Source organism: Bidens hawaiensis, unplaced genomic scaffold (assembly GCF_021521415.1).
Source record: "Bidens hawaiensis isolate Kalapana, Puna unplaced genomic scaffold, B.hawaiensis_p1.1 tig00002525_1, whole genome shotgun sequence".
Taxonomy (NCBI): Eukaryota; Viridiplantae; Streptophyta; class Magnoliopsida; order Asterales; family Asteraceae; genus Bidens; species Bidens hawaiensis.
In genome coordinates this window covers 754,803-780,754 of record NW_027491138.1, presented here as the reverse complement: position 1 = coordinate 780,754, position 25,952 = coordinate 754,803, and the positions used below count along the sequence as shown (strand labels likewise).

At 32.6% G+C, this 25,952-nt stretch overlaps 3 protein-coding genes across 3 annotated transcripts; all 3 read right to left on the bottom strand.

The window, feature by feature from the left end:
* Positions 1-10,574: 10,574 nt before the first annotated feature.
* Positions 10,575-11,057, bottom strand: LOC143620053 (agamous-like MADS-box protein AGL80). The gene has a single exon (XM_077091845.1). The coding sequence runs from the start codon at positions 11,055-11,057 to the stop codon at positions 10,575-10,577; it is 483 nt and encodes a 160-aa protein (XP_076947960.1).
* A 2,514-nt stretch (positions 11,058-13,571) lies between these two features.
* On the bottom strand, positions 13,572-14,033 carry LOC143620052 (agamous-like MADS-box protein AGL80). The gene has a single exon (XM_077091844.1). It carries the CDS (start codon positions 14,031-14,033, stop codon positions 13,572-13,574), a length of 462 nt encoding a protein of 153 aa, XP_076947959.1.
* A 4,963-nt stretch (positions 14,034-18,996) lies between these two features.
* Positions 18,997-25,384, bottom strand: LOC143619981 (serine/threonine protein phosphatase 2A regulatory subunit B''beta-like). Its single transcript, XM_077091791.1, has 13 exons — positions 25,229-25,384; positions 24,714-24,923; positions 24,386-24,491; positions 24,193-24,292; positions 24,002-24,104; positions 23,635-23,725; positions 22,660-22,801; positions 22,430-22,577; positions 21,370-21,479; positions 21,135-21,291; positions 20,480-20,605; positions 20,241-20,398; positions 18,997-19,309 (listed from the first exon to the last, which is right to left on the bottom strand). The coding sequence occupies exons 1-12, from the start codon at positions 25,382-25,384 to the stop codon at positions 20,258-20,260; spliced, it is 1,590 nt and encodes a 529-aa protein (XP_076947906.1). The 3' UTR covers positions 18,997-19,309; positions 20,241-20,257.
* Positions 25,385-25,952: the final 568 nt, after the last annotated feature.

The following is a 25,952-nucleotide window of genomic DNA, read 5'->3' as shown; positions in this document are numbered from 1 at the left end:
CTCTCTTCCTCGTTTTTCCGGCCACCGGAAAAACGGCTCCGGCCGCCTCCAACCTTCCTTTAAGCCTTTTTTTATATAAAATAAATTATATAAAACTCAATTATCTTCATAAATACACCCTAACAACCTATTTAATTATCGTATAACAACCTATAAATCGCGATTAATACCCGTGATCCTCGCCGAAAAATCTGGATAACCAAATCCACGAATTAATGCGTATACGCTCCACCCCGTAGTATAAATAGAACCCAAACCTTCGTCACAACTTGCTCATCCTCTCCAACCCCCCCTCTAATACACAGATTTTCTGTAATTGGGAGATTCTTTAATTTATTTTCCGGCAACCGGGTTTCGACCAAAACGATACATTATAAGGTAATTGTTATATGCTTTTTAGTGTTGATGAACCAACAAACAAAACCCCTAAACTTAATTGAGCAAACATGGAACCGAATCACCAATTGAAATTCTAGGGTTCTTCTTGAAGAAGATGAACCTGAAGTATATTATATATATATATATATATATATATATATATATTCTTATGTTTTCAATGAATGTAAACTCAGCTCAACTGGTTAACGCGTATGGACAACAAATAAGAGACCCGAACCCGGGTCACGCATGCCTTCCTTCTTTTTTTTATATAACATATTATTATTTAACCAAAATTATTAGAAACTGTTATTATATTTAAACAAGGGAAACCAAGCATAAACGAATGTTCACCCTAGCTCAACTGGTTACACACTGCACATGTAAACCTCAAGACCCGGGTTCGAAACCCGGGTCAGCCATATTCCTTTTATTTAATTTTTCACCTAATTAATAAATCCTTTTTAATCATTAAAAATCAAAATAAATTTATAAAAAAAACCTTTTTAAATTAAATAAAAATTATGTAAATTAACTATAAAATATAACTCACCATCTCACCCTTAAAAACCAAGTTTCTCGTTTTCATAAGCCGCTATTAAAAATCATTTAATAATTGCAAAGTAAACTTTAATTCTCTAAAAATCGTTTTGTTAAAGCAACAATTATATTTTCGACTTATAAACAATAGTTCAAGCTTTTTGAACATATAAATTTTGTTTTCTCGCCATTAAAGTGCTTAAATTGTATTAATAACCAAGTCGTCGTTAAAACATAAATAATAATATAATAATCTAAGAGCCATAAGATTTGTAATAAAATTATAAAATAATGACTAAATTCTAAAAATTATTCGTGCAATTAATCAACTTTAGAATCCCGTTAGAATAGCCGTTAAAAGTCGTGTTTATTCTTATTTATAGTTCGTACGGATTGACCGCTTCGGTTTCCTTTGACGCCTTCAAGTTATTCTTATTCCTTTTTCACTACAACTACTAAGGTGAGTTTTTCACCACCCCTTTTTAATCTTTTAATGTTTTGGGGTAGCATATGTATCCTTATGAAAAATTCAAGCATTGTTTCTTCTATTACAAAACTACAATTCGTATATGGACTTGTGTGTTACTTGTATTACTTGCACGAATATTACTTGCACGATTGGGAAGCCTCATTAAGTATGATCATACGCCCCCCTTTGCACTCTGGTCCATTTGTACCGAGTGGAAAAGGGCATCATTATCCAAGTATGTTGGTTGTTACCAATTGGAAAGGACCTTACTTGCGCGATTATCCAAGTACGTTGGTTGTACCAACTGGAAAGGACTTGCTCGTTTATCACATGTCTATGAATTGTATGGTTTTTATGTACGTATTTAAACTGTGGAAACTCACCAGCTATATTTATAGCTGACCATATTTTATACATATGTTACAGGTACCGTGATTAGAGGTTGAAGTATTGAAGACACTTAGATTACTTAGGGTATTTCAATAAAAGAACTATTGTGATGGTTATGTTTTGGTTTGAACTTGTATTGTTACTTTCGAACTTGTGTTACTTGACTTATTAAATGAATTAATGTTATTATGGTCACTTAATAGTGCCACGTGTGTTTGAGCAATCTGTACATCACACTCGGGCGTTTCCGCTTAAGCTGGGGTGTTACAATGCAGCTATATGTAAAAATAATAATAAAAAAAAAAAAGAAATCATAGAAACGATCCACAAGTTAGTAGTGAGTCTAGTGACTATCAAAAGACAATACGGTGAATACGTGCAATCTTATCTAATGTGTCTTGGCTTTACTCTTTTCAAACAGTGGATATGTCTATTAAATTTTAAGAGTGTGCAAACGTTTTATAGAGAATTTGGATGACCCTTAAAATCATTTTGATGCATAAGTTGGTTAAATGGATGCCACTTAGGCTATGAATACACTTACATTCGAATCCAGTTGTATATGAGTCGCATCAGGCATACTACAACCATAGTAGCCAAACAGGCAAGTGCCTGATATTAATTGGTTTAGTGTGTATAAATGGTCGTAACTACATGGGTAGTCTTACCAAGGTGTTGAGCAGCCAGGGCAACATGTCTTAATGTGTCTTTATATTAAAATTATCTTTTGAGCCGTTAGTGCTATTTGCCAACAATGTGCTTTTTCAATAGTGTGTTTCAAGCATACAGGTGTAAGTTGATTGCAAGGATAAATTGCCGAATGAACTAAAGGTTGATAGTTGGAAACAAACGTGATTATGAATATGTATATTTTTGTCAATTCCGAAATAAACCACACCGAGTATTTCATTCTCTTAAAGCAACCCAAATCCTTGTTTCTCCCTACTAACAGTGTTTAAGAACTCGCTAGGCACTAGTGTTGTGGTGCGGCAGGAAATAACGATTAATCAGATTGGAATTTATATGTAACTTTATAAACATACACATTTATGTATAAATGTTTTTAATTTTGACCGATTTTAACCAAACAACAATTAATCAATATCGAGGAATCACCTAAACACGATTTTTACAAACATGCACCTTGGTACTAACCCAAACCACATGCTCTAATTATCACCGTCAGATTTCCACTCAATGGAAAGTAAACAACATCAACGGTCAAGATCGACCCATCAACTTGAGTGTACAAATGCGGATAAAGAATTAGAACCCTGTATCTGTTTCTGTTTTTGTCTCTCATCATTGTTTCCTCATTGTGTACGAGGATACAACTCTTATCTCTTTGTGAAAATTAAGGTTTGTTATTTCTCTTTTAGTTGATCATAATCTCGTACTATCAAAACCTAAACTAAAAATTAATCAGATTATGTTTTATATTCAAATTGATCAGTAGAACACTAGAACTTGATCATGTCAATATGATTATTGATGGAGTTACTTAATTTTTAGGTTTGTATTCCTTGTTAGGTGTTCTTGTATAGTTAGTTACTTTGAATTTTAAGAGTAAAGTGCCATTTTCGTCCTTGTGGTTTGGCAAATAATGCTAATTTAGTCCAAAAAGTTTGTTTTTTGCATATGGACCCTCCCCGTTTCCTAATTATTGCCAATTACATCTAAATCATTAACTCGTTAAATTGAATCGTTAACTCAAGGGTAGACATGTCTTTTCACTCTTTCTTTATTACTTGAGTACAGTGCCAAAATCGTCCTTGAAGTTTGGTCACATTTGCGAATTTCGTCCAAAAATATTTTTTTTCACAATTAGACCCTCGATGTTTCCCAACCGTTGCCAATTTCGTCCAATTTGTTAACTCAGGGGTGTTACTGTTATTTTACATATTTGTTTACATTGTTATTATTATTATTATGCTGAGCTAAACCCCTTATATGACAAAAAATAAAGAAGAATAAACAAACGTATACTATATTGGATTCAAACATAGAAATCGTGAAATGTTATATATGTCATCAAACAAACACATAATAATAATAATAATAATGTAAGTAAACACGTAAAAGGACAATAACACCCATAAGTTAACGTTGAATTTAGACTGAGTTAACAGTTTGGACGAAATTGGCAACGGTTGGGAAAATCGAGGGTCTACTTGCGAAAAAAAATATTTTTGACCAAACCTCAGGGACGATTTTGGCACTTTACTCATATAATAAAGAAATAGTGAAAAGACATGTCTACCCCTGACTTAACGATTAAATTTAACGATGTTAGTGATTTGGATGTAATTGGCAAGAATTGAGAAACGTGAAGGGTCCATATGCAAAAAAATAAACTTTTTGGACTAAATTCACATTATTTGACAAACCACAAGGACGAAAATGACACTTTACTCGAATTTTAATAAAGAAACTTGATTTTACTATTTTACCCTTTGTATCAAGCTAATTTTACTTTGTTACACCATAGTTCAAAATTTAATTTCACCCTTTTATTTTCATTGTATGTAACAAACTTTCAGTTGTTTCTTGTAGTATATGTAATGGTGGTGATTGACTATTTATTTGGGTTGACTTTTACCCGGATGTGCGTTGACTTGGCTTCAAAGGGGCACTTGGATCATTAACTTGAAATATTAGATTCAGCAATCTGGTAAAAGTGTAAAACTAGTTGAATAACATGGGCCCACCGAGAGACATGTCATCACAGAATCAAATGAATAGTTTTGTAAGTTCACTGTCAACCAGTTCGGTTGGTTTGACCGGTCAAAGCAATGCAATGTTGCGGGGTCAAGAATCACTTGAAGATCTTCTTGAGTTTCCTGAAAATGTTAGTGGTGGGAGTTTGCAAATTGAGGCGCAAAACGGTTTGATTCCTGTTGGTGGCAGAAATGGGGAGTTGGCTTTATGAGTGTTGATCATAATATTGTTGACTCGAATTGGAGTGAAATTTTAGCTGATGTGTAGAAACCAAGCTATGTTCCTTTTTAATTATTTGCATTGAAATCAGAATATGAGTCGGTGGGACGAGTTGGGCACATTAATCTGCTCTTATTATGTTGCTTAGCACTTTGCTAATAATATATAATGAGTATTAAATCAAACATTGTTGTGCAGCAATTGCAAATCATTCCTTGTCCTCCTGGGCCGAGTTTCGAATCATGTCCGGTCAGCAGCCCATCATCTACTGGGCCCGCAGTCAAACCTCGGATGCGTTGGACACCAGAACTCCATGAATCCTTACAAGTTGGGTGGTAGTGAACATGCGTATTTCATTTGCAATTTACATAATATATGTATATGTATGCATATACGTGTATATATACGCACACGTGTTGGACACAAGAACTTAATGATTTTATTGTTTTGATGTTTTACTTAAAGGAGCTACACCAAAAGGTGTACTGAAGCTCATGAATGTTGAAGGTTTGACTATTTATCATGTGAAAAGCCATCTGCAGGTATGACTATGTAACAAAGTTATTTTTGTTCTGAAAATAGTTGGTTTGACCACCAAAGTCAAAGTAATGACCCGTTTCAGATTGATGTTTTTCTGTTTTGATTCAGAAATATAGAACAGCCACGTACAGGCTCTGTTCCCATGCAATAGTCAGGAATTCTTGACGATATCGAGCTGGAACAACCTGTTCTTCCTGAATACCCTGATTCAAGGCCAAAGAATTTCCTGCCACTACCATATAGTATTCATCTCTACCCGGTGATAAATAAAGCATCTGTGCCCCTTTTGATCTCTCAGAAATTTTATAAAACGGACTTTCTAGAGACCCCCAACGGCCAATCCTCGCATGAATTGCTAAGGATCCAATAAGTCCAACATTTATTCCTTCAGATGTGTCAATTGGGCAAATACGCCCATAATGACTAGGATGAATATCTCGTATTGGAAAAGTAGCAGTTCGCGCAGTCAATCCCCCCGGGCCCAAATAACTCAATTTTCTCCCATGAACTATTTGTGTCAATGGATTAGTTCGATCCAAAACTTGAGATAATGGGTGTAAACGGAAAAAAAACTTTATAAGTATCTGTTAATGGAGTTGAATTTACCAAGTTCTGAGGAGTTGGTGTCCAGTTATGCTTAAGTGCTGCATATATGTTTCCTCGAGCCATATTTTCTAAACGAACTAAGGCCAACCCAAATTGCTCTTGTAAAAGATCCGCTACAGAACGAATACGTTTATTTTGCAAATGATTCATATCGTCAAGTGTACCCATTCCAAATTTGATTCGAATCAAACGATCCGCGGCTGCCAATATATCTCTCGGTAACAAAAATGTATTGTTCTGGGGTATATCAAGGTTTAGTCTCCGATTCATATTTCGTCGACCAATCCCTCCCAATTCACATCTTTGTTGAAAGAATTTTTTTTGTAAATCCTTAGATAAGGATTCAGAAAATACCGGATCTCCCTCTACACAAGCAAATTGTTGATAAAATTCCAAAATAGCATTTTCTTTTGACCCGATTTTTTTTTATCATTCAGAAAAGACAAAAATAGTTCAGGATAGCAAACATTCTCTAGAATTTCTCTTATATTCAACCCCATTGCTGATAATAGAACTAGAATAGATAGTTTTTGTTGCCTACTCACGCGAACTCATATCCTTGCTTTTCTATCAATTTCTAATTCTAATCTTCCTCCCCAATCTGATATTATGGTGCCAGTATAGACCGAAATTCCGTTATCGTTTAATTCTGACTGGTAATAAATACCGGGACTTTGCAATATTTGATTGATCACAATTCTATAGATTCCATTTACTATAAAAGCTCCCAGAGAAGTCATTAGAGGGATCTTTCCTATCAAAATTGTTTGTTCTTGGATATACTTACGCCTATCGTTTTTCCAAATGAGTCTCGCCGATACATATAATTCAGAAGAATATGTGAGTGATTCATACACAGCATCTCTTTCCTTTATCAGGGGTTCTACCAATTGATATCTTTCCAAAAATAATTCAAAGTCAATTTCTTGATTTGTATCTTCAATTTTTGGAAACTTAGAAAGCTCATCTGCCAAACCCTGATCAATGAACCTACAAAATCCTTCAAATTGTATCTGATTAAATCCAGGTATGGTGTATATACACATGAAATGCATATCTGATATCTTGGAAAAAAGATATCAAATTAAAAACGGTCGACGATATGTATATCGCATTTATGTTAAAAGTTTTTTTGATATTAAGTTAATTAATATTATATAAAACTATAAACAAACTAATACCGCATTTATGTTAATCTTCTCTGAATCAAGTTTATATTTTATAAAACTATCAATGAACCAATTAATATTGCATTAAAGTTAGAAGCTTTTCTGATTTAAGTAAATAATTTATAAAACTAGTTAAAACGTGTATTCAGTTTGTAGAGAATGTCTTTACTGGCCTTGCTGTGTTCTGTATCAAATCAAGCGTCAAAATTTTATGATGGGGGTAAAGCGTTGGAAATTTTAGTGCTGTTGGATTAACTTTTCGATTTAGGAAATAACGTTAGAGATTAAATGAGTTAGGTGACGCGGGTAGGACTGTAAATGAACCAAATGTTCGGTGAACTATCGTGAACCGCTCGGCGGGAAGTTCGTTTATGTTCGTTTATTTAATAAACGAACGAACATGAACAAAAAAATTGTGTTCGTTTAAATAAACGAACGAACATGAACACATGTTCTGTTCGTTCATTTATGTTCATGAACGTTCGTTTATTTGTGTTCGTTTATGTCTATTTATTTATTTTCGTTTATGTATTAATAGAAAATAATTAAATAATGTATTAATAGAAAATAATTAAATATTATCATCTGCTTAAGGGCTTTATATTTGTTAATTTGTGTTCATTTAAGTGTTTTCATTTAAGTTCGTTTATGTTTGTTTGTGTTCATTTACATTTGTTCATGTATGTTCGTTTATCTTTGTTCAGTTATGTTCGTTTAGATTTTAAACAAACGAACATAAATGTCCCCTTTTAAATAAACGAACATGAACATAAATATTTGTTCGATTAAGTGTCTATGTTCTTTTAAAGTTAAATGAACGAACACAAACATGCCATTGTTTGTGTTCATTCGATTCGTTTACAGGCTTTCATTATTCACATTGATGAATACATCGGTCTCAATCCCTAGGCTCTGTTGATGTTATTTGTGTTCGGTTGTGTTCGTGAACCGTTCATGAACACATTAATTTCCTTAATGAACGAACACGAACATAAAATCCCGTTCGGTAAGTGTTCGTGAACTATTCGCGAACACATTATTTTCTTAACGAATGAACATGAACAAGGCCTTGTTCGTGTTCCTTCGGTTCGTTTACAGCCCTAGACGCGGGTGTGCAGGCTCGATTTAATTCTAAATGTTGTTTGGGCTTTATAACAACACTGGTTTATAGTTTTAGCACTTGGGGCTTAAGTGTTATGTTAATTGGGTTTAATAGTAGGCCTTATTGTTAATAAAAGAAATAAAAGAATGGATTGGTGATTTACAAAGGCTGATGGTTATTAGTGTTTTTTCCCTGTGATTTTGAACTCTCAATCGTATTGAAAATAGAAAAAAAAAAAAAAAAAAGGGAACGACTCTTACGTCTTTCCTTTGAAAAACGTTCACATAAACAATCAGAATCCAATTCCATGAAACAGTCTGTCTAATCCGATAAGTCATTGTGTGTATCCAACAAATAGGTTTGTTTGATAGTAATTCACGATTTAGAGATCAATTCAGGTTTGATTCAATTGTCTACAAATTACATACAAGATTAGCAGGTTTGCTTGTTTGTTCAGTTTCTTGATTTTAAGTCGGAATGTTAATTTACACATATAAACATATATACTTTTGCTAGTCTAAAACCTAAATATATCATTTTTATACGCAAATAATAATAATAATAATAATAATAATAATAATAATAATAATATATCAATGAATCTATACAATAATGCAAATATATAAGCGATATGCTGTCGTGTATCACATTAGTTTAAGTCGTTATGAACATGAACAAGTCTAAACGCTAGTAAAAGTACACAGGCGACTCTTAGTGGCGTATCTTGTGGATAAAGGAGTTGTTTGTTTCTAATATACACGTATAAAACACCTAAGAAAACAATAATCAAGTTTTTAAAAGACACGACGACTAATGAGAAAGATGATTATCAATAAGATAAATGTACGATTATCAACTATTATTCAATTTAACGTCACATTACTTTATTTAGATGCTTCAAACCAGAGTAATCGCTTTGTAAACACACTTCTAAACATATGCTTTATTTGAGATAGAGACATTTGTGTCAACCTGTTTTGATGTTTGACTCAAAGGAGCTACACCAAAAGGTGTTTTGAAGCTCATGAATGTTAAAGGTTTTACAAATTATATCATGTGAAAGACCATTTGCAGGTATGTAATAAAGTTACTTGTAACATTCACCTTTGACTAAAGATAGTTGATTTGACCACCAAAATCAAAGTAGTGACATATTTCAGATTGATATTTTTTGTTTTGTTTAAGAAATATAAAATAACCAGGTACAAGACAAAGTTATCTAACCGTTTCGAGGTCAGTTTTACATCCATTGATTCGTATCCTCCTTCTGATCAAAATCCCTAAAACATCAATTTGAAATTCAGAAAAAATTTAACGGAGTATTTTTTGTTTTATTAAACGGAGATCCAAGAAAACAATATTGTGAAAGGTGGGACCGGTGGAAACTATTTTATGAGGTGCGGTTATTATTAGCCAACTGCAAAAAGGTGAGATTATTAAAATCAAATTTGCCTATTTAAAGAAGAAAATCCTTGGTTTAATTATATCGTTAATGTAGGAACATCACACCTTGTTCTGTCATAGCTTTCTACATTTACAGATAGCCAAATCAACAAAAGTTGACTGATATCAATTAGTCTGTGAAAAAATCCATGAAACAAGATGGAAAAAGTTTTTGAAAGCAGTTTTTTTCTAGATATAGCTTGCAATTTTGATGGGAAATTTTTAGGGAAAAAAAACATGGAAAAAAAAATCCACAATGGATGATAATTAAGATGACAAAGGCCATTTTATTCAGGTAGAACTGGAAAATAGCGATTCAATCGCATACATATCACATTTTCTTAAAAAAAGTTTTTTAAGCCCGTCTGGTTGCTGCTGCTGGCACCTGCACTGCTGCTGGCTACGTTGCTGCTAGCCTTCCTTTCCTCAATCAGATCATTAATCACTTCCATCTCACTAAGAATCACTTCCATCTATACAAGATCTGCAGGCTTGTATATGAGATGGAATGACTGATGTGACGATATGTCGCGTGCACATTTGGTAAATTCCAAACTGTTTGTTTAGCGTTACCAGGTTATCAACATATTTTCATATAACACATATTATAAAGATTCTTATTAATTTTAAAAGTTATGCAGCATCCGAAATGGTATCAATGATTCATAAATAAAAATTAAAAATTAACACCAGCCCAAATAATTCCAATAAAATCATTAACAAAATTGTTCTTCATACTCATATAGCTTTCTGCATTTACAGAAAGCCAAATCAAGAAAAGTTGACTGATGTCAAATTGTCAATTAGTTTAAAAAAATCATGTAAAAGATGAAAAAAGTCATTGAAGACTGTCATTTTATGCAACTTGCAATTTCTATGGGATATTTTTAGGAAAAAAAAAACATGAAAAATAAATTCAACCAAAAATCCATTTAATCAGGTAAAACTGGAACATAGCGATTCAATCACATACACATCACACTTTCTTAAAAAAAAAATCTTAAACCCCATCTGGTTTGCTGCTGCTTGATGTGCTGCTACTGGCTTCCTTTTCCTTAATCAAAGCCTCCATGACTTCCGTCTCCCTAGCAAGCATAGAACGCAATTCACTTAATGTCTCTTTACAAGTGATTTCGCCAATTGCATTCACATCATGCAAATGCTTCATCATAAGAATCCTCGTGTTCTCCTTCACTTTGGCTATCTTTTTTTCCAAAAAGGCAGCGTGGTTCTGCATAGCGTTTACACTGCACTTTTTCGATTCAACATACTTTTGAATCAAACGTTGTGCTTCAGCAGTCGATGGCCAAACAGTAAGAGGACCGCCTTCTTTGTCATAGATGACCAGGCATGCGTCTACATCACTAAACCTCGTCGTCAACTCAGACATCTTCTTGATCAGGCTTTTCTTCCCCTTCCTCATGGCTACACTCCTGGCCTCTTCATCTTCAATGAATTTGTACTTATTCGTTGAACGAGGCATGGTGTTTGGTGACTAAAACAAATGCATATACACCTCTATATATACACATGAAATGCATATATGATATATTGGAAAAAAGATATCAAATTAAAAACGGTCGACGATATCTATATCGCATTTATGTTAAAAGTTTTTTTTGATATTAAATTAATTAATATTATATAAAACTATAAACAAACTCATACTGCATTTATGTTTATCTTCTCTGAATCAAGTTTATATTTTATAAAACTATCAATGAACCAATTAATATTGCATTTAAGTTAGAAGCTTTTCTGATTTAAGTAAATAATTTATAAAACTAGTTAAAAGCGTGTTTTCAGTTTGTAGAGAATGTCTTTACTGACCTTGCCGTGTTCTGTATCAAATCACGCGTCAAAATTATAAGATGGGGTAAAGCGATAGCAATTTTACTGTTGTTGGATTAACTTTTCGATTGAGGAAATAACGTTAGAGATTAAACGAGCCAGGTGACGCAGGTGTGCAGGCTCAATTTAATTCTAAATGCTGTTTGGGCTTTATAACAACACTGGTTTATAGTTTTAGCACTTGGGTTTAATGTATATAAAAAAATAAAATGATGGATTGGTGATTTACAAAGGATGATGGTTATTATTTTGCTAAGGGTTTTTTCCCTGTGATTTTTGAACTCTCAATCGTATAGAAAATAGAAAGGAAAAAAAAAGGAACGACTCCTTGCATCTTTCCTTTGAAAAGCATTCACAGAAACAGTCAGAATCCAATTCCATGAACAGTCTGTCTAATCCGATAAATCGTTGTGTATATCCAACAAATAAGTTTATCTGATAGTAATTCACGCTTTAGAGATCAATTCAGGTTTGATTCAATTGTCAACAAATTACATACAAGATCAGGTTTGTTTGTTTGTTCAATTTCTTGATTTTAAGTCGAAATGTTAATTTACACATATCAATGCACAAATAAACATATATACTTTTGCTAGTCTAAAACCTAAATATATCATTTTCATACGCAGATATAATAATATATATCAATGAATGTATACAATAATGCAAATACATAAGCGATATGCTGTCGTGCATCACATTAGTTTAAGTCGTTATTAACAGGAAGTCAGGAACAAGTCTAAACGCTAGTAAAAGTACACATGCGACTCTTAGTGACGTATCTTGTGGATAAAGTTGTTTGTTTCTAGTATAACACACCCAAGAAAACAATAATCAAGTTTGTAAAAAAACACGACTAATGAGAAAGATGATTATCAATAAGATAAATGTACGATTATCAACTAATATTCAATTTAACATTACATTACTTTATTTAGATGCTTCAAACCAGAGTAATCGCTTTGAAAACACACTTCTAAACATACGCTTTATTTGAGATAAGAGACATTGTGTCAACCTGTTTTGATGTTTTGACTCAAGGAGCTACACCAAAAGGTGTTTTGAAGCTCATGAATGTTAAGGTTTTACAAATTATATCATGTGAAGACCATTTGCAGGTGTGTAATAAAGTTATTTGTAGCATTCACCTTTGACTGAAGATAGTTGATTTGGCCACCAAAGTCAAAGTAATGGCATATTTCAGATTGATATTTTTTGTTTTGTTTCAGAAATATAAAATAACCAAGTACAAGACAAAGTTATCTAACCGTTTCGAGGTCAGTTTTACATCAATTGATTCGTATTCTCCTTCCGATCAAAATCCCTAAAACATCTGTTTGAAATTTGGAAAAAACTTAACAGAGGTTTATTTTATTTAATGGAGGTTCAATGAAAACAATTAGTGTAAAAGGTGGGACCGGTGGAAACTATTGTCTGAGGTGGGGTTTATTATTAGCCAACTGCAAAAAGGTGGGATTATTAAAATCAAATTTGCCTATTTAAATAAGAAAATCCTTGGTTTAATAATATCGTTAATGCAGGAACATCACAGAAGAAATCAACTTCTGTTGATGAATGATGAGATAAGAGCAATGATATTAAAAACAAGTTTGTTTCAACTCTCTAAATGATCAACAACTTTTTTGTTTTCATGGGCCAACTGTTTATAACTTCCAATTAATGTGTTAAATTATGCATATAGTTGTATACTAGATGGAATGACTGAAATGACGATGTGTGGGTGTACGTTTAGTACAACCCCAAAGTGTTTCTTTAGCAGTACCGGATTTATCAACATATTTTCGAATTGTATAACGCATATTATATAAAATTCCTATTAATTTGAAAGTTAATCGGTATCTGGAATGGCATTAATGATCCAAACATTAAAAAAAATTAAAAAAAACAAATTAATTCTAATTAAAACCATTAACAACCTTGTTCTGTCATAGTTTTCTGCATTTACAGAGAGCCAAATCAACAAAAGTTAACTGATGTCAATTAGCCTATGAAAGTCATGAAAACAAGAAAAAAAACACATCAAAAAAAAAAAAATCCACAATGGATGATAATTAAGATGACAAAGGCCATTTTATTCAGGTAGATCTGGAACATAGCGATTCAGTTGCATACATATCACATTTTCTTAAAAAAAGTTTTTGAAATCCGTCTGGTTGCTGCTGCTGGCGCCTGCGCTGCTGGCCTTTCTTTCCTCAATCAGATCATTAACCACTTCCATCTCACTAAGAATCATACCACGCACTGCAGCCAGCTCCTCTACACTGTTGATCTCACTGATCGCGTTATCATCAAACAAACACTTCACCATAAGATTCTTCAAGTACTTGTCTTTCTCTTTGTCCATCTGCTTCTTCACTTTGGCAATGCTCTTTTTCATAAAGGCCGGGTGGTCTTGCCTAGCGTTTGCATTCCCCATTGTCAATGGCGATTCATCAAACTTTTGAATCAGACGTTCTGCTTCAGCATTCGACGGCCAAACAGTAGGAGGAGCGTCTTCTTTTTCGTACAAAACAAGGCATGCGTCCACACCACATAACGTCTTCAACTCAGTCATCTTCTTAATCAGGCACGCCTTCCTCTTCCTCATGGTTACATTCCTGGCCCTTTCATCTTCAATGAATTGGTACCTAATCGTTGAGCGAGGCATGGTGCTTTGGTGACTAAAAAGAAATGCATACACCCATATATATACACACATACACTTGTAATGCATATGAGATATCATGGAAAAGATATCACACAAAAATGGTCAACAAAACGCATTTCCGAATCAAGTTAATATATTAAACTATCAACAAACTAATATTGCATTTAAGTTTTTAAACTTTTCTGAATCAAGTTTATATTAATTTAAACCATCAGCCAACTGATATCGCATTTAAGTTAGAAGCCTCTCGAATGAAGTTAATATTTTATAAAACTAGTTAAAAACGTGTTTTAAATTTGTAGAGAATTTATTAACATTTATATTCACGCGTTAAAAATTTATGGTTGGGTAAAGGTTTTTACTTAGTATTTTTTCAGGTGCAGTGATTTTTGGCATGTAGATCTAAGGTGGGCGCGTTCAACGGCACGTCCCATAGTTATAGATGATGAGAAGTTTGAATACCTTACTTTCACAATGGTTATATGTTTATTTAAGAGGTTATGAAATGATTTAACTGACAGCCAATCTAGGTAGTCAAGCCTATTTGTCTAAACTATTGTTTGCACATGTTTAAAGGAGAGTGAACACCATGACTTTTCAAGAAACTAAATGATTGGTAAAAGTCTATGTGAAATATGTTGGAAAAATGAGATTTTTTTGTTAAGTATGAAAATGTATTTTTACAAGTTTTGGACACAGTTAATTATATGTATCTGCGGTTAAAATAAGTGGTGACTATTTTGTTTGTGGTGACTATTTTGTTTGTGTTCTATGTTGTGAGAGCCTCATAACAAATCAAACCAAGTCCAAAACAGAGCTAGGTTGAATGAGAAATCTATGCTTGAAGTTAGATGTTTGGATTGTTAAAACTGTCAAAATCAACAAAGTAGAAGTGGGATGCTGTCCCACATTGGTGAACAGATAAAACCATGAATGGTTTATATTGAGAAGCCTTAAACATGCTAAGGTTTATTTCAGGTTTTTGTTCTCCAACCCAACTCAAAGGCCCATCTTTCACCATGCAAGCATTGATTTTTACTTAAAAGATACAACACCCGTGTTGAATATGAATCCTCCTCCTCTTTTACCCGCCTTATTTACTTTCTATTTTTAATTTTCAAGCATTATAATTTACTGCTTTATTTCTTTTATGTACAAAATATGCATCAAGAATAAATATGAGTATTAAGTGTGAAAGCTTGTATGACCATTGTATTTTCCTTCTTAAAACATGGCAACACCAAGAGATACTTAATCCTATTTATTCCATCTCACTTGGTTAGATCATAAAACGGCAAATATAGAACCAAACAAAAACAAAATAAAGCGTGGTCCGCAGACTGCAGATGTTTTACCTCTTAAAAAACAAAGAGCACCTAAGTTAACTATGTTCAGGCTCCAACCACCCAAGGACCACTAGAGGATGTTTAGATACGTGCTGAAGTCATCATGGTAATTAGTTCAAGGAACAACAAAGTATTGTTCACATGTGTGGCTAAAGTGATCATTCGATTTTAAGTCAGAATATGTTAAATGTTTTGTGGTTGACCAACGGGATTATCATTATGATTATATCAGGATTCATGAAAGTAGGGTGTTAGAGCATTCTCATCCCATTCCCTATCCCTATATCCATATATATCACATAATTACACTAAAAAACACTACATTTCTTTCTTGTGTTCAATTAAATAATATTTTTTTATACTTTTTTTATTACAGTTTTCTCTCTCTACCCTATAATTTACAAAAAAATCACCACATTTTCCCCAAATTTACAAAAAATCACTAACTTTTCTCTCTCCACCCTATAATTTACACTCACAACCCCACTCTATAATTTACAAACCCTCCTCACATAATTTTAGAGGATGAGTTGGGAATGCTCTACCTGTATGGCCATGCTAGAACAATTTTACACATATAAATAAACATATGAACATCTACTTTAACTAACCTAAAACCTGTATATTTTTTTATACGTGAATAATAATAATATATATATCAATGAATCTATACGCCAATGTATCACCTTATTAACAGGTAACCTAAATGCGAGTAAAAGTACGCATGTGACTCTTAGTAACGTATCTCATGGCTACATGAGTGCCTGAGTGGTTTGTTTTAAAATAACTATATACATATAACACACCTAAGAAAATAATTATCAAGTTTGGAGAAAAGGATGACTAATGAGAAAGGTGATTGATTATCACTAAGATATGTTAAAAGAAAACTAACTAATAGTCACTTTAACGTCAGATAACACTAAACATAAGATTTGGTCATTTGAGATAGAGAGGTTAAGGAGGTAATACATGTAAAAATCCTTTAGATATGTAGCCAATCACATCATGTTGTTTTATTTGAATAATATAAAATTATATTTTTAAAAACTTTTAACTATTTACAGAAAACAAAAATGTGGTTGCCAACTCAACACAACTGAAATACATTTATTTGTTTTTCACTTTTCATTTCTATTTCTCTTTAAATTTCTTTAAAACTAGAGAATTCCATTTCTCTTTAAAACAAAGAGAAATCCATTTCTCAGCAGCCTCCTCATAGCATGTCACCACCTCGTCTCCGGCCACCACCTCGTCTCCGGCCGCCACCTCGTCTCCAAGTCTGCAACCGCCACCTCGTCTCCAAGTCTGCAACCACCACCACGTCTCCGCCGTTCGCAGTGGTGAACACAGAGATGGTAACCGGTTGTAGGTTGCAGGTGGTACGGGTGAACGGAGATTAGGGTTTCAAGTGGTGGTTCGTGGTAGGTTAGGGTTTTCAGATGGTCGGGTGATTGTGGTCGCAGGTGGGTGACAGTGGTGGTGGAAATCGGCGGTGGTCGCAGGTGGCTTCTGATTATCATCATCATCATCGCCACCACAACCACCACCACAAAATCTCCAAAGAGGCAGTGATGACAGATCTGAGCCTCCTTTTTCTATATCTTATGTTCCAAAAATTTGAATCTTTTTAATTTATTGTGTACTGTGGTTGAAGAAGGGGATTTGGTGGCGGCAGCCGGTGGTGGTGGGCTGTGATTGAAGAAAGGGCTGTGGTGGTGGTGCTGGTGGTGTGGGGCTGTGGTGGTGGGGCTGGTGGTGGTGGGGCTGCGGTGGTGAGTGGTGTCAGGTTGGGTGGAGGTGGGGTTGGGTATGGAAGAGTTCTCTGTTTATTTTCTCGTGTACCAAACAAGAGAAATGATTCTCATTCTCCATACCAATTCTCTTTCTCTACAATTCCATTTCCATTTCTATTTTCTCTCCTTTTCCATTCTCTGTACCAAACACCCCCTAATAGTCAATGGTATGAAGTTCACACTTTCAAAATGAAAGTGTGGATTCAAATCCTTACAAATGCGATTTTAGATGGAAATAAATCTGTTGCGGAAAAAAAAATTAATAATAAGGGTCAGGTTATTCTATAAAGAGGGATAAAAAAATGAGAAATATGAGAAAGATTTGTAGCAAAAAAAATAAAAAATTAATAAAAAAAATCATAACTCAAAATTTAATAAAAGATGAAAAAAGTAAAAACACATAAAGGTTCCCACCGTTTTCCTCGTTCTCAAAAAATAAAAAGTTACAACGTTGAGGAAAAAAGATACTGTGTCTTTTTATTAATCATCGAGTTTTTTGTTTATTTCGTCATTGATTGTATATTTTTTCCTTGACCTATTATGTCTTTTTTTTCTTGATATTGTGTTATATTACTCAACACTGTGTTATATTTTATTCAGCATTGTGTTATATTTTGTGATTTATTGTGTATTTTTTATTTATCATTGTGTTTTTTGTTTATTTTCGTTATTGTGTTTTTTATCTTGGCATTGTGTCTTTTCGTTGCTTTTTTTTATCGGGAATGATGGTGGAAACATTTTAGTTTTTTAATGTTTTGGTTTTTTTATTTTTATTTTGAGTTATTATTTTTTATGAATTTTTCTTGTGGTCACAAATCCTTCTTACATTTCTCATTTTTGTTTTCCTTTATATTTTAACTTTTTTCCTTAATAATAATATCCTATATCAGATTATCAACATTACATTCAGATTCATCAATGCTTCTTTGTTAAATTACAAAACTATTCCTTTTTCTTTAATTATTAACTTATTCCATTTACTTATTGTTTATCACTTCTATTAAATATTAACAATAAATATTAGCATTAAATATTAAAAATTAAATATCAAATATTGAATATTAGAATTTAAATATTAAAATTTAATTTTAAATTGTATTTTAACTTTTAAATATTAAATTTTAAGTATTTAGTATTATTGTATAAAGTATTAATTATTAACTATTAAATATTACATATTAAGTATCAAATATTAATAGCTAAATAATAAATACTAAAATATTAAAAATTAAATGCTAAATATTAAATGATACACATTAATTACAAATTATTAAGATATTCAATATTAAATATTAAATAGTAAATGACAAACATTAAATAATAAATATTAAATATTATAAATTTTAACTTTTAAATTTTAAGTATTAAGTATTAAATATTAAATACCATCAAAAATATTAAATATCAAAAATTAAATATTAAATACTAAAATATTACTAAAATCTTAAATATTAAATGCTAAGTATTATATGATACATATTAATTATAAAAATATTAAAAAGTAAAATATTATAATTATATTATTTGCTTTCCTAACTTTTTTATTCTTATCTTACGTGCATAAAAGACTATTTTGCTCCTTGCTTTATTAATCACATGCATTGACTATTTTACATAAAGTATTAAACATCATACCTCCTGAGTTTTAAGATGTCCATGCAACCTCAATTGTAATATGATATTAGCTGAGTATCAGGAATCTGGTGAGGTTGCGATGACCAGCTCACGTGACTAATAAAAAGTGTCAATCGATCAAATTTTCCTTTTAAATGTTCACATTTCAATCATTATTGATGGTTACATATTGTCTTTCATGTTGGTCACAAAACAAAGCATTATCTTCAAACAAGATATTACATACAGAAAATCCAATTGTGAAAAAACTCGAGAGTCGATTTGATTAGGAATGTAACACTTCTATCGACCATGTAATTCAGAACCCGGGTACACTTGCCTGGAGATCACTCATTTCATGTTATTTATACGTGATGGAAGCATCTAGTAACTTTACAGCCTTCTTTAGGGTAACCTGATGGCAACCTGATTTAACTTAAAAAATTGCATCCAAGCTCACCTGAAAAAAAAATAAATAAATAAAAACCTATAATTTTATTCAAAGATTGAAAATTATTATAATAATTTAATTTTAAATTTGTTGCATTTCAAAGGGCTGCAACATTGATATCTAGCTATTAACTTAATGCATTACACAGACACACACAATTCGCCAGCTTTGTTTGTGATGTATAGTAAAGTTTTAGCCACTTAAATTTTGCCAAGTGGTGTTTAATTCATTTTTTCTAGTTTATGTTTCACCCCCTTATAATATCAACAATATACACCTTTAACCCATTAAATTTTTTAATAACTTATTTTTCTCCAATAACTTGCGTTCGTTATTTTTTGAAAAAACTAAACACGTGGTTTTTTTCTCAACATTTCGATATAAATTTTATTAAAAACATACTTGTATTCCAAATAAAGCTTTTTTAGTTCCGTAAACCATACCGAGTACCGGTACTGTGACGAACCAAACCGATAACAACTGAGCAACATCAGTATTGGTGTCGGTTATCGGAACTGCTATTCATTTTATGGTTTTCGATCGATGTAAAACAAGTGTCGATATCCTTTTGAGCATATCACGACTTTAATTTTTGGATTATGCGAGGCAACTTTTCTATAATCTAACCATTGTAGATAAACTATTTTATTTTGTAACACATCTTTTTACCAAACCTAACTGTACGATTACCGCCCGAACAACACCCTTACTAGTACCAATATTCAGCTTTTATAGTTTTTGGTTTTGATACGAGTATTGTTTTAGTATTTTACCATACTGCAACATATTTATGCTAGTAACTTCTATTTGATTAGGTCTGATCCTATTGCAAACATCATTTTATGTTTTGTGCATATACCGAATTCCACTACTTAATTATACTAATACATTTCTAAACTTAAAATCACACATTTTAAGAATTACTCTAATAAATGAATACCTGAATTAACAGTTGAATTAAAAGGGGGCTTCAAGAGACTCATCCCATATATCTGCACTTCCATTAGAAGCATCATCTGCATCTTCCTCCATTGAAAGCCTTATATATTCCCGATGTGCAAACCGATCCCACTCAGTTAATGTTGGATTCTCACGCTCCTGTTTACCAAAAAACGGTTATTTACGTTTCTACCCTCTACTCATTTTAGTAGAAAAAAAGTATAAAAATGGATTGCATACCTGGCGAATGAGAAACGGATCGCGAGATTCAAAGGCCATGAATTTGTTAAGGTTAAATAGGATATTAAAACAACTGCCAGAAAGCTTGTTTCCTTTCAAGTCATGTAAAGTAAAATACGCCTCGTCCTGTAGGTTGAATATTTCTTCATTACATGAACAGCATCAGAGCTTTAATAAAGAATTTATGAATCAGCAGATTTACGGTTGCTAGCTTGCGTTTTTATCTAAATTAGATCAAACAAAATCGTGAACACGTTTAGCTAATAGCTAATGGGTTGTCTGTCAGGTCTGCGAATTGACTCATTTAACTTGTTTATTTAAGAAAAAGTGTTTATGTAAGAACTTAAACTGACAGGTAATTTTATGTCAAAATTTAAAAGAGAAATAACTAAGAATTATGTTTCATAGTTTAAAAGTAACTACTTCATATAATATGTGTAATTGTTGTAGTAAATCTTTAAGTTTAGTATTAATATTGAAAATGTAAAATAAAGTTTCAGGTTACATGAGTCGTGTTCGTGTCAACCCACAATGCAAAATTTAGCTAAAAGAAAAATGGGTCAAACATGATCAGTTTGGCCAGAAAATGGTTTTGACTTTTTTTGGCACAACCGGTTTGGGCCCTAACCAGGAATGACCAATAGGAAGCAAGTACCTGTGGTTTAATCATGTCGACTATCTGACATAATATGTCCTCAAAAAGAACAGGCTCTTGGGCCATACATTCCATCCTATGCAACTGCTCTTCATAGAAAAACTGTAACTCATTCCTAGTCAGCGCACCGTTTCCATCTAAATCTATGCACTTAAACCTGAAAACAAATTTTCATTTTTTCTAATTATAAAGGTATAAAAGATATTATTATATCATTATGCTAATGGAGTTATACCAGTATTCAAGACTAGGCTCAGATGATTTATCCTCTTCAGACAAAATGAAGTACACAAAATCTTCATATCCCATTTTCCCCTCAACATCACTTGTGAACTTTCTTGGAACCTGATATTTGAAAGTTAGGAAACGGCAGATTAGGTAACGGGTCAGTTGACTTAGTTCGGTTTCGGTCTTGGTTTTAAAATGCGCCCATCAGGAGTGCATAATGCGCACAATACGCTGATGAGATCACATGGCGCTCTAAATCACATAATGCGCGATGCAGTCTTATGCGTGCATTTCTGAGTCAAAAGTGAATTCCTTCATAGGTTACTTGTACCTTATGCGTAGACTGCTTGTACACAGAATCAAAGACTTATTTTGATTATACATAAAACTTCTTTGATGCACTACAGCTTCTTTTAAAGTTATTTATTTCAAATTTTCAATCTCTAATTTGTTAGTGTTTAAAAGTTAACAAGTTAAGTATTATCTATAAATAACCTTTTAGTATTTTTTTATTTTAATATAAGAGCCTCGCATGCGTGATGCGTTCGCATCGCACATCGGCTTTTTGAATCAAAATGCATCACACATCGGCTTTTTGGATCAAAATGCATCACACATTGGCTTTTTGGATCAAAATGCATCGGAGCGCATCACACACTTTAAAACCAAGATTCGGGTTGACCTCAAAACACTTTTTGTCAATTTTTTTTTTTAAATTAGCTTGTTAAATATGAAAATCATACCTGATTTTCGGGTTTTTTTTTCTTTTGATAAAATGATTAAAGCAGTTAAAAATAACTTTTGACCTTATTCGACTTGTTTCCCTTTAATCAAATTTTTTTTATATTTTATTTGTTTAACTCGTTATAGATACACCATTGTCTGAATTGATCCGTTTATAATAAACGGGTCAGATTGCCACATCTAGAATGTCGAGGTGGCAAAATGGGCTTGTTGGGTTTTGGGCAAAAAGTCAAAACAAGCCGTTTTTGTAGAGGTGAAACGGGTTGGCTTGAGTTGACCCAGAAATCCAGAATATTATAATTCTTCAAATAAACATTACAAACCTGAGAGAATATTCTGTCAACAATTCTGTAGGTAAGCGCGTGGTTACCATATCTTATAAGATTCTCTTTATCAATCAAGAAATCATGATCAGCGTCGAGTTCCCAGAACTTGCAATATATTACATAGAAGTGCTCATAAGAGAAAAACCTGAGTTAAAAAATGGATTTATAAATATTCCAGAGCTAAAAAGTTAGAACTTTAAAAATTAAATTTCTTGATAAACTATTACTTTAAAACTTTGTTTATGTCCTCTTCTTCATCAGCATGAAGCATTGCAGTAATTAAATTTCCACATTTGAGTTCCCTTAGTGTAAGACGACCGTTACCCGTTCGATTCACGTAGTAGAATATTCTGTATATTACTGTTTCAGCTGAAAATACCAATAAAAGTTTATCTTAAAATAAATAAATGAATACAATAATTAATAATAGAGAAAATGCATAAAACAGGATCAAACTTAACACTTTCTCCTTATTTTAGCAATCAACTAAAGGGGCAAAATGTAAATCACCTTTACAATTTAGTATCAGTTTAACCAACTAACCTTAATCTAACTGAATATATGTTTAAACTATAGGGGTGTAAACGAGCCAAGCTGCTCATGAGCTACTCAAGATCGAATCGTTATAAGCTCGAATTGATCCAAACTTAAATAAGCTCATTTAATAACAAGCCAAAGCCCCAGCTTCACTTATCAAGCTCGAGCAGACTCGCGAGCCTAAACAAGCTTGTTATTTATATAATTATAATACAACTACTTTAAAATATATGCACATATTAATTATTATATGGAAAATTATGATAAAATTTTTAAATAAGATATATTATGTTAAATATAAAAGCTATGTTTATAAAAATAACTATACACACACATTTTTTTAGTAATTCTATTTAAAAAAAATAAACAAACCAAGCTAGAGCTTGAAAAACCACTCACGAGTCGAGCTCGAGCTTTAGAAATAAAACTAGAAATGAGGTGAGCTCGAGCTCTGATAAGTTAAACGATCCAAGCTTGAACTTAGTCGAGCTCAGGCTTGGCTCGTTTACACCATAGTAAACTGCTGATGTGGCACTTGATGTATCTATCTGCCAGCATCACATAAGTAAAAATTCTTAATGAAAAAAAAATCAAATTAAAATTATTTAGAGGTATAAAGTAATCTTTTTATAACATTTAATAATAGATGTGTAAAAAGAATATACCATATCTCTCTTGAAATTCAGGTGTGCTCTGTAAGAATTCCAACCCTGGATGAGTTGTCAATAGTTCACGAAGAATGGGTTTCAAGTCCTCCTATCGCCAAATTAAATAACAATATTCTCAAGTTACATATATATGAAAAAAATATATTATTCAATAAAAGAATCATGGTGTTGAAAATTAAACACTTAACGATAAGATTCATGATATATAGATTCAAAAGTTGAGATATCTCTAATTTTGCAACAATGTGTAATTATTGTTTCAAGAACTCCAAGAAAGTCAATCTTGTTATTGACTTATTGGTAGAAATCACTACACCAGAAAAAGGTAACATTTTTTTACATCCACACGAGTAAGAAAAACGACCTGAGTTAGATATTTCAGATCCGGCTGCTTTAATAATGTAAATATCTGAGTTGCTTTGTCTTTTGTCAGCATGTTATTCACCCAAAAATCCACAAATGCATCCCTGAAAACAGATTCTCGTTATTAATTAATAACAATATAAGGTTAAAATGGATATTTTATGTTAGAATATATTAAGTTAAAAATCTCACTTGGTTACAACACCGGTATTAGCAGTATCTATCTTTTTAAAAAGAGTGGCAGAGAAAAATGATGGCAGCATGCATATTTCCTTTGTAACAGCTTTGAACTCTATTCATATAAACCAAAATTAGCAAAACCCCAAATTATTTCAGTTATACAATTCATGGTCTATAAAAGGTTATAATAAGAAACAAATGTCACCGTCTAAGGATAGGCCATTGGCATGACCATAGAAGAACTGGTTGCTTCTAAACAAAAATCGCTCCTTTAGCTCGTTAGGTAGTGGGCGCCCATTTTTAAAATAAAACTGCAACAATAACAACTATTTTAGTTAAATGTAAACATTAAAGAAACAATGTTACAAACCAAAGGTGGCAATTTTGACCCATACTTATGAGTGGGTCAGTTTGTGTTACGTTTTACATTAAAGGGTAAATTTGGCATTTTAGTTATTTAAAAATGCATTAATTGTGTGTTTGTAATTGTAACACTGTCTGCCTTAAAATAACTTGTATTTGGTATAGCATACCTGAGGTATTAACTCTTTGACGGGCTCGGTGATTACTTTCAAAGGAGAACCTAGAACAGACGGGCCCACCCGTTTTGTTAACCTAGGAGAACCAGAAGAGCTTCTTGGTGAAAGCGGAGGCACAGAGTTGTATGGAGACTTCGGGCTCGAAGTCGCTCCTGATATGTTTATTGGAACACCTGCCTTTTCCTTATTTAGGAAAGACTTCACCTATATTAAACAACACAAACATTTAGGCTTGATTATTATTACAGTCCTTTTTATAAACACTTAAGGATTCTAGCCTAATGCGGAAAGTTTAATTGTTAAGATAAGTTTAAATTTCAGTTATTTAAGAGGTAAAATAATCAGATAATCAATTTGCCTCTATCCAAAAACTGCTTAAAAGTGTCTGCTTACATCATCATACTTCCTTCCATTTATGAATAATGATATCGTAACCCGAATCGGTTCATCATTGAATTGATTAAGATCCTAACAAACACCTACCCATTCAAATAATAATAATAAATTACCAAAGCAGTGGTTTCGGGCAGCGAAAGCCATTGATCGAATAGGTTATTGGCAACGAAAGAATTGGACTTGATGGCCAAAGAAGAGACTTCATTGAGCTGCAACAATTCAGGGTCAAGACGAGCCACATCCCACCCATTATAAGAATCCATATCCATTATTATGATTATTCAATGAAAATATATATGTATATGTATGTCATCCAGATCTCAAATTGAACGATCACTGATTAACCCATCCGTTAATAATAGCAATCAATCTCGTTACATGTTGTAATTGTCGATGTTAGAAATCGAATGAAGAGACCAGAATTGGGTTTTGTGTTGTTAGGTTAGTGGGATGATCGGGGTGAAAGGATTAAAGAAGGATTTTGGATCATGTCATGGAGATTACATCAAACTATGAAAATGATGAGAGAACCCAGGAAGTGGGAGGGAGGGAGGAACAAAAAAATTTAGCACCTTTTTATTTTTATATTAATGTTTTTTTTTATCTACACTTTAACAATTTAATAATATTTTTCAAGCAATGCATGATACACCTTTTTCTTTTTTTTTCTTAGATTAATATATTGTTGGTGAGTCTGTAGTGAGGTGGTAAGGAACAGACTCGGTGGCATCAGGTGATCATGGGAAACTAGACGAAAATGTGACGTTCATTAGTTGGATACTTGAACTGAATGAGTATTATCTTGCGCGTTGTCGTGCCTTTGGGCGTCGCCCCTAG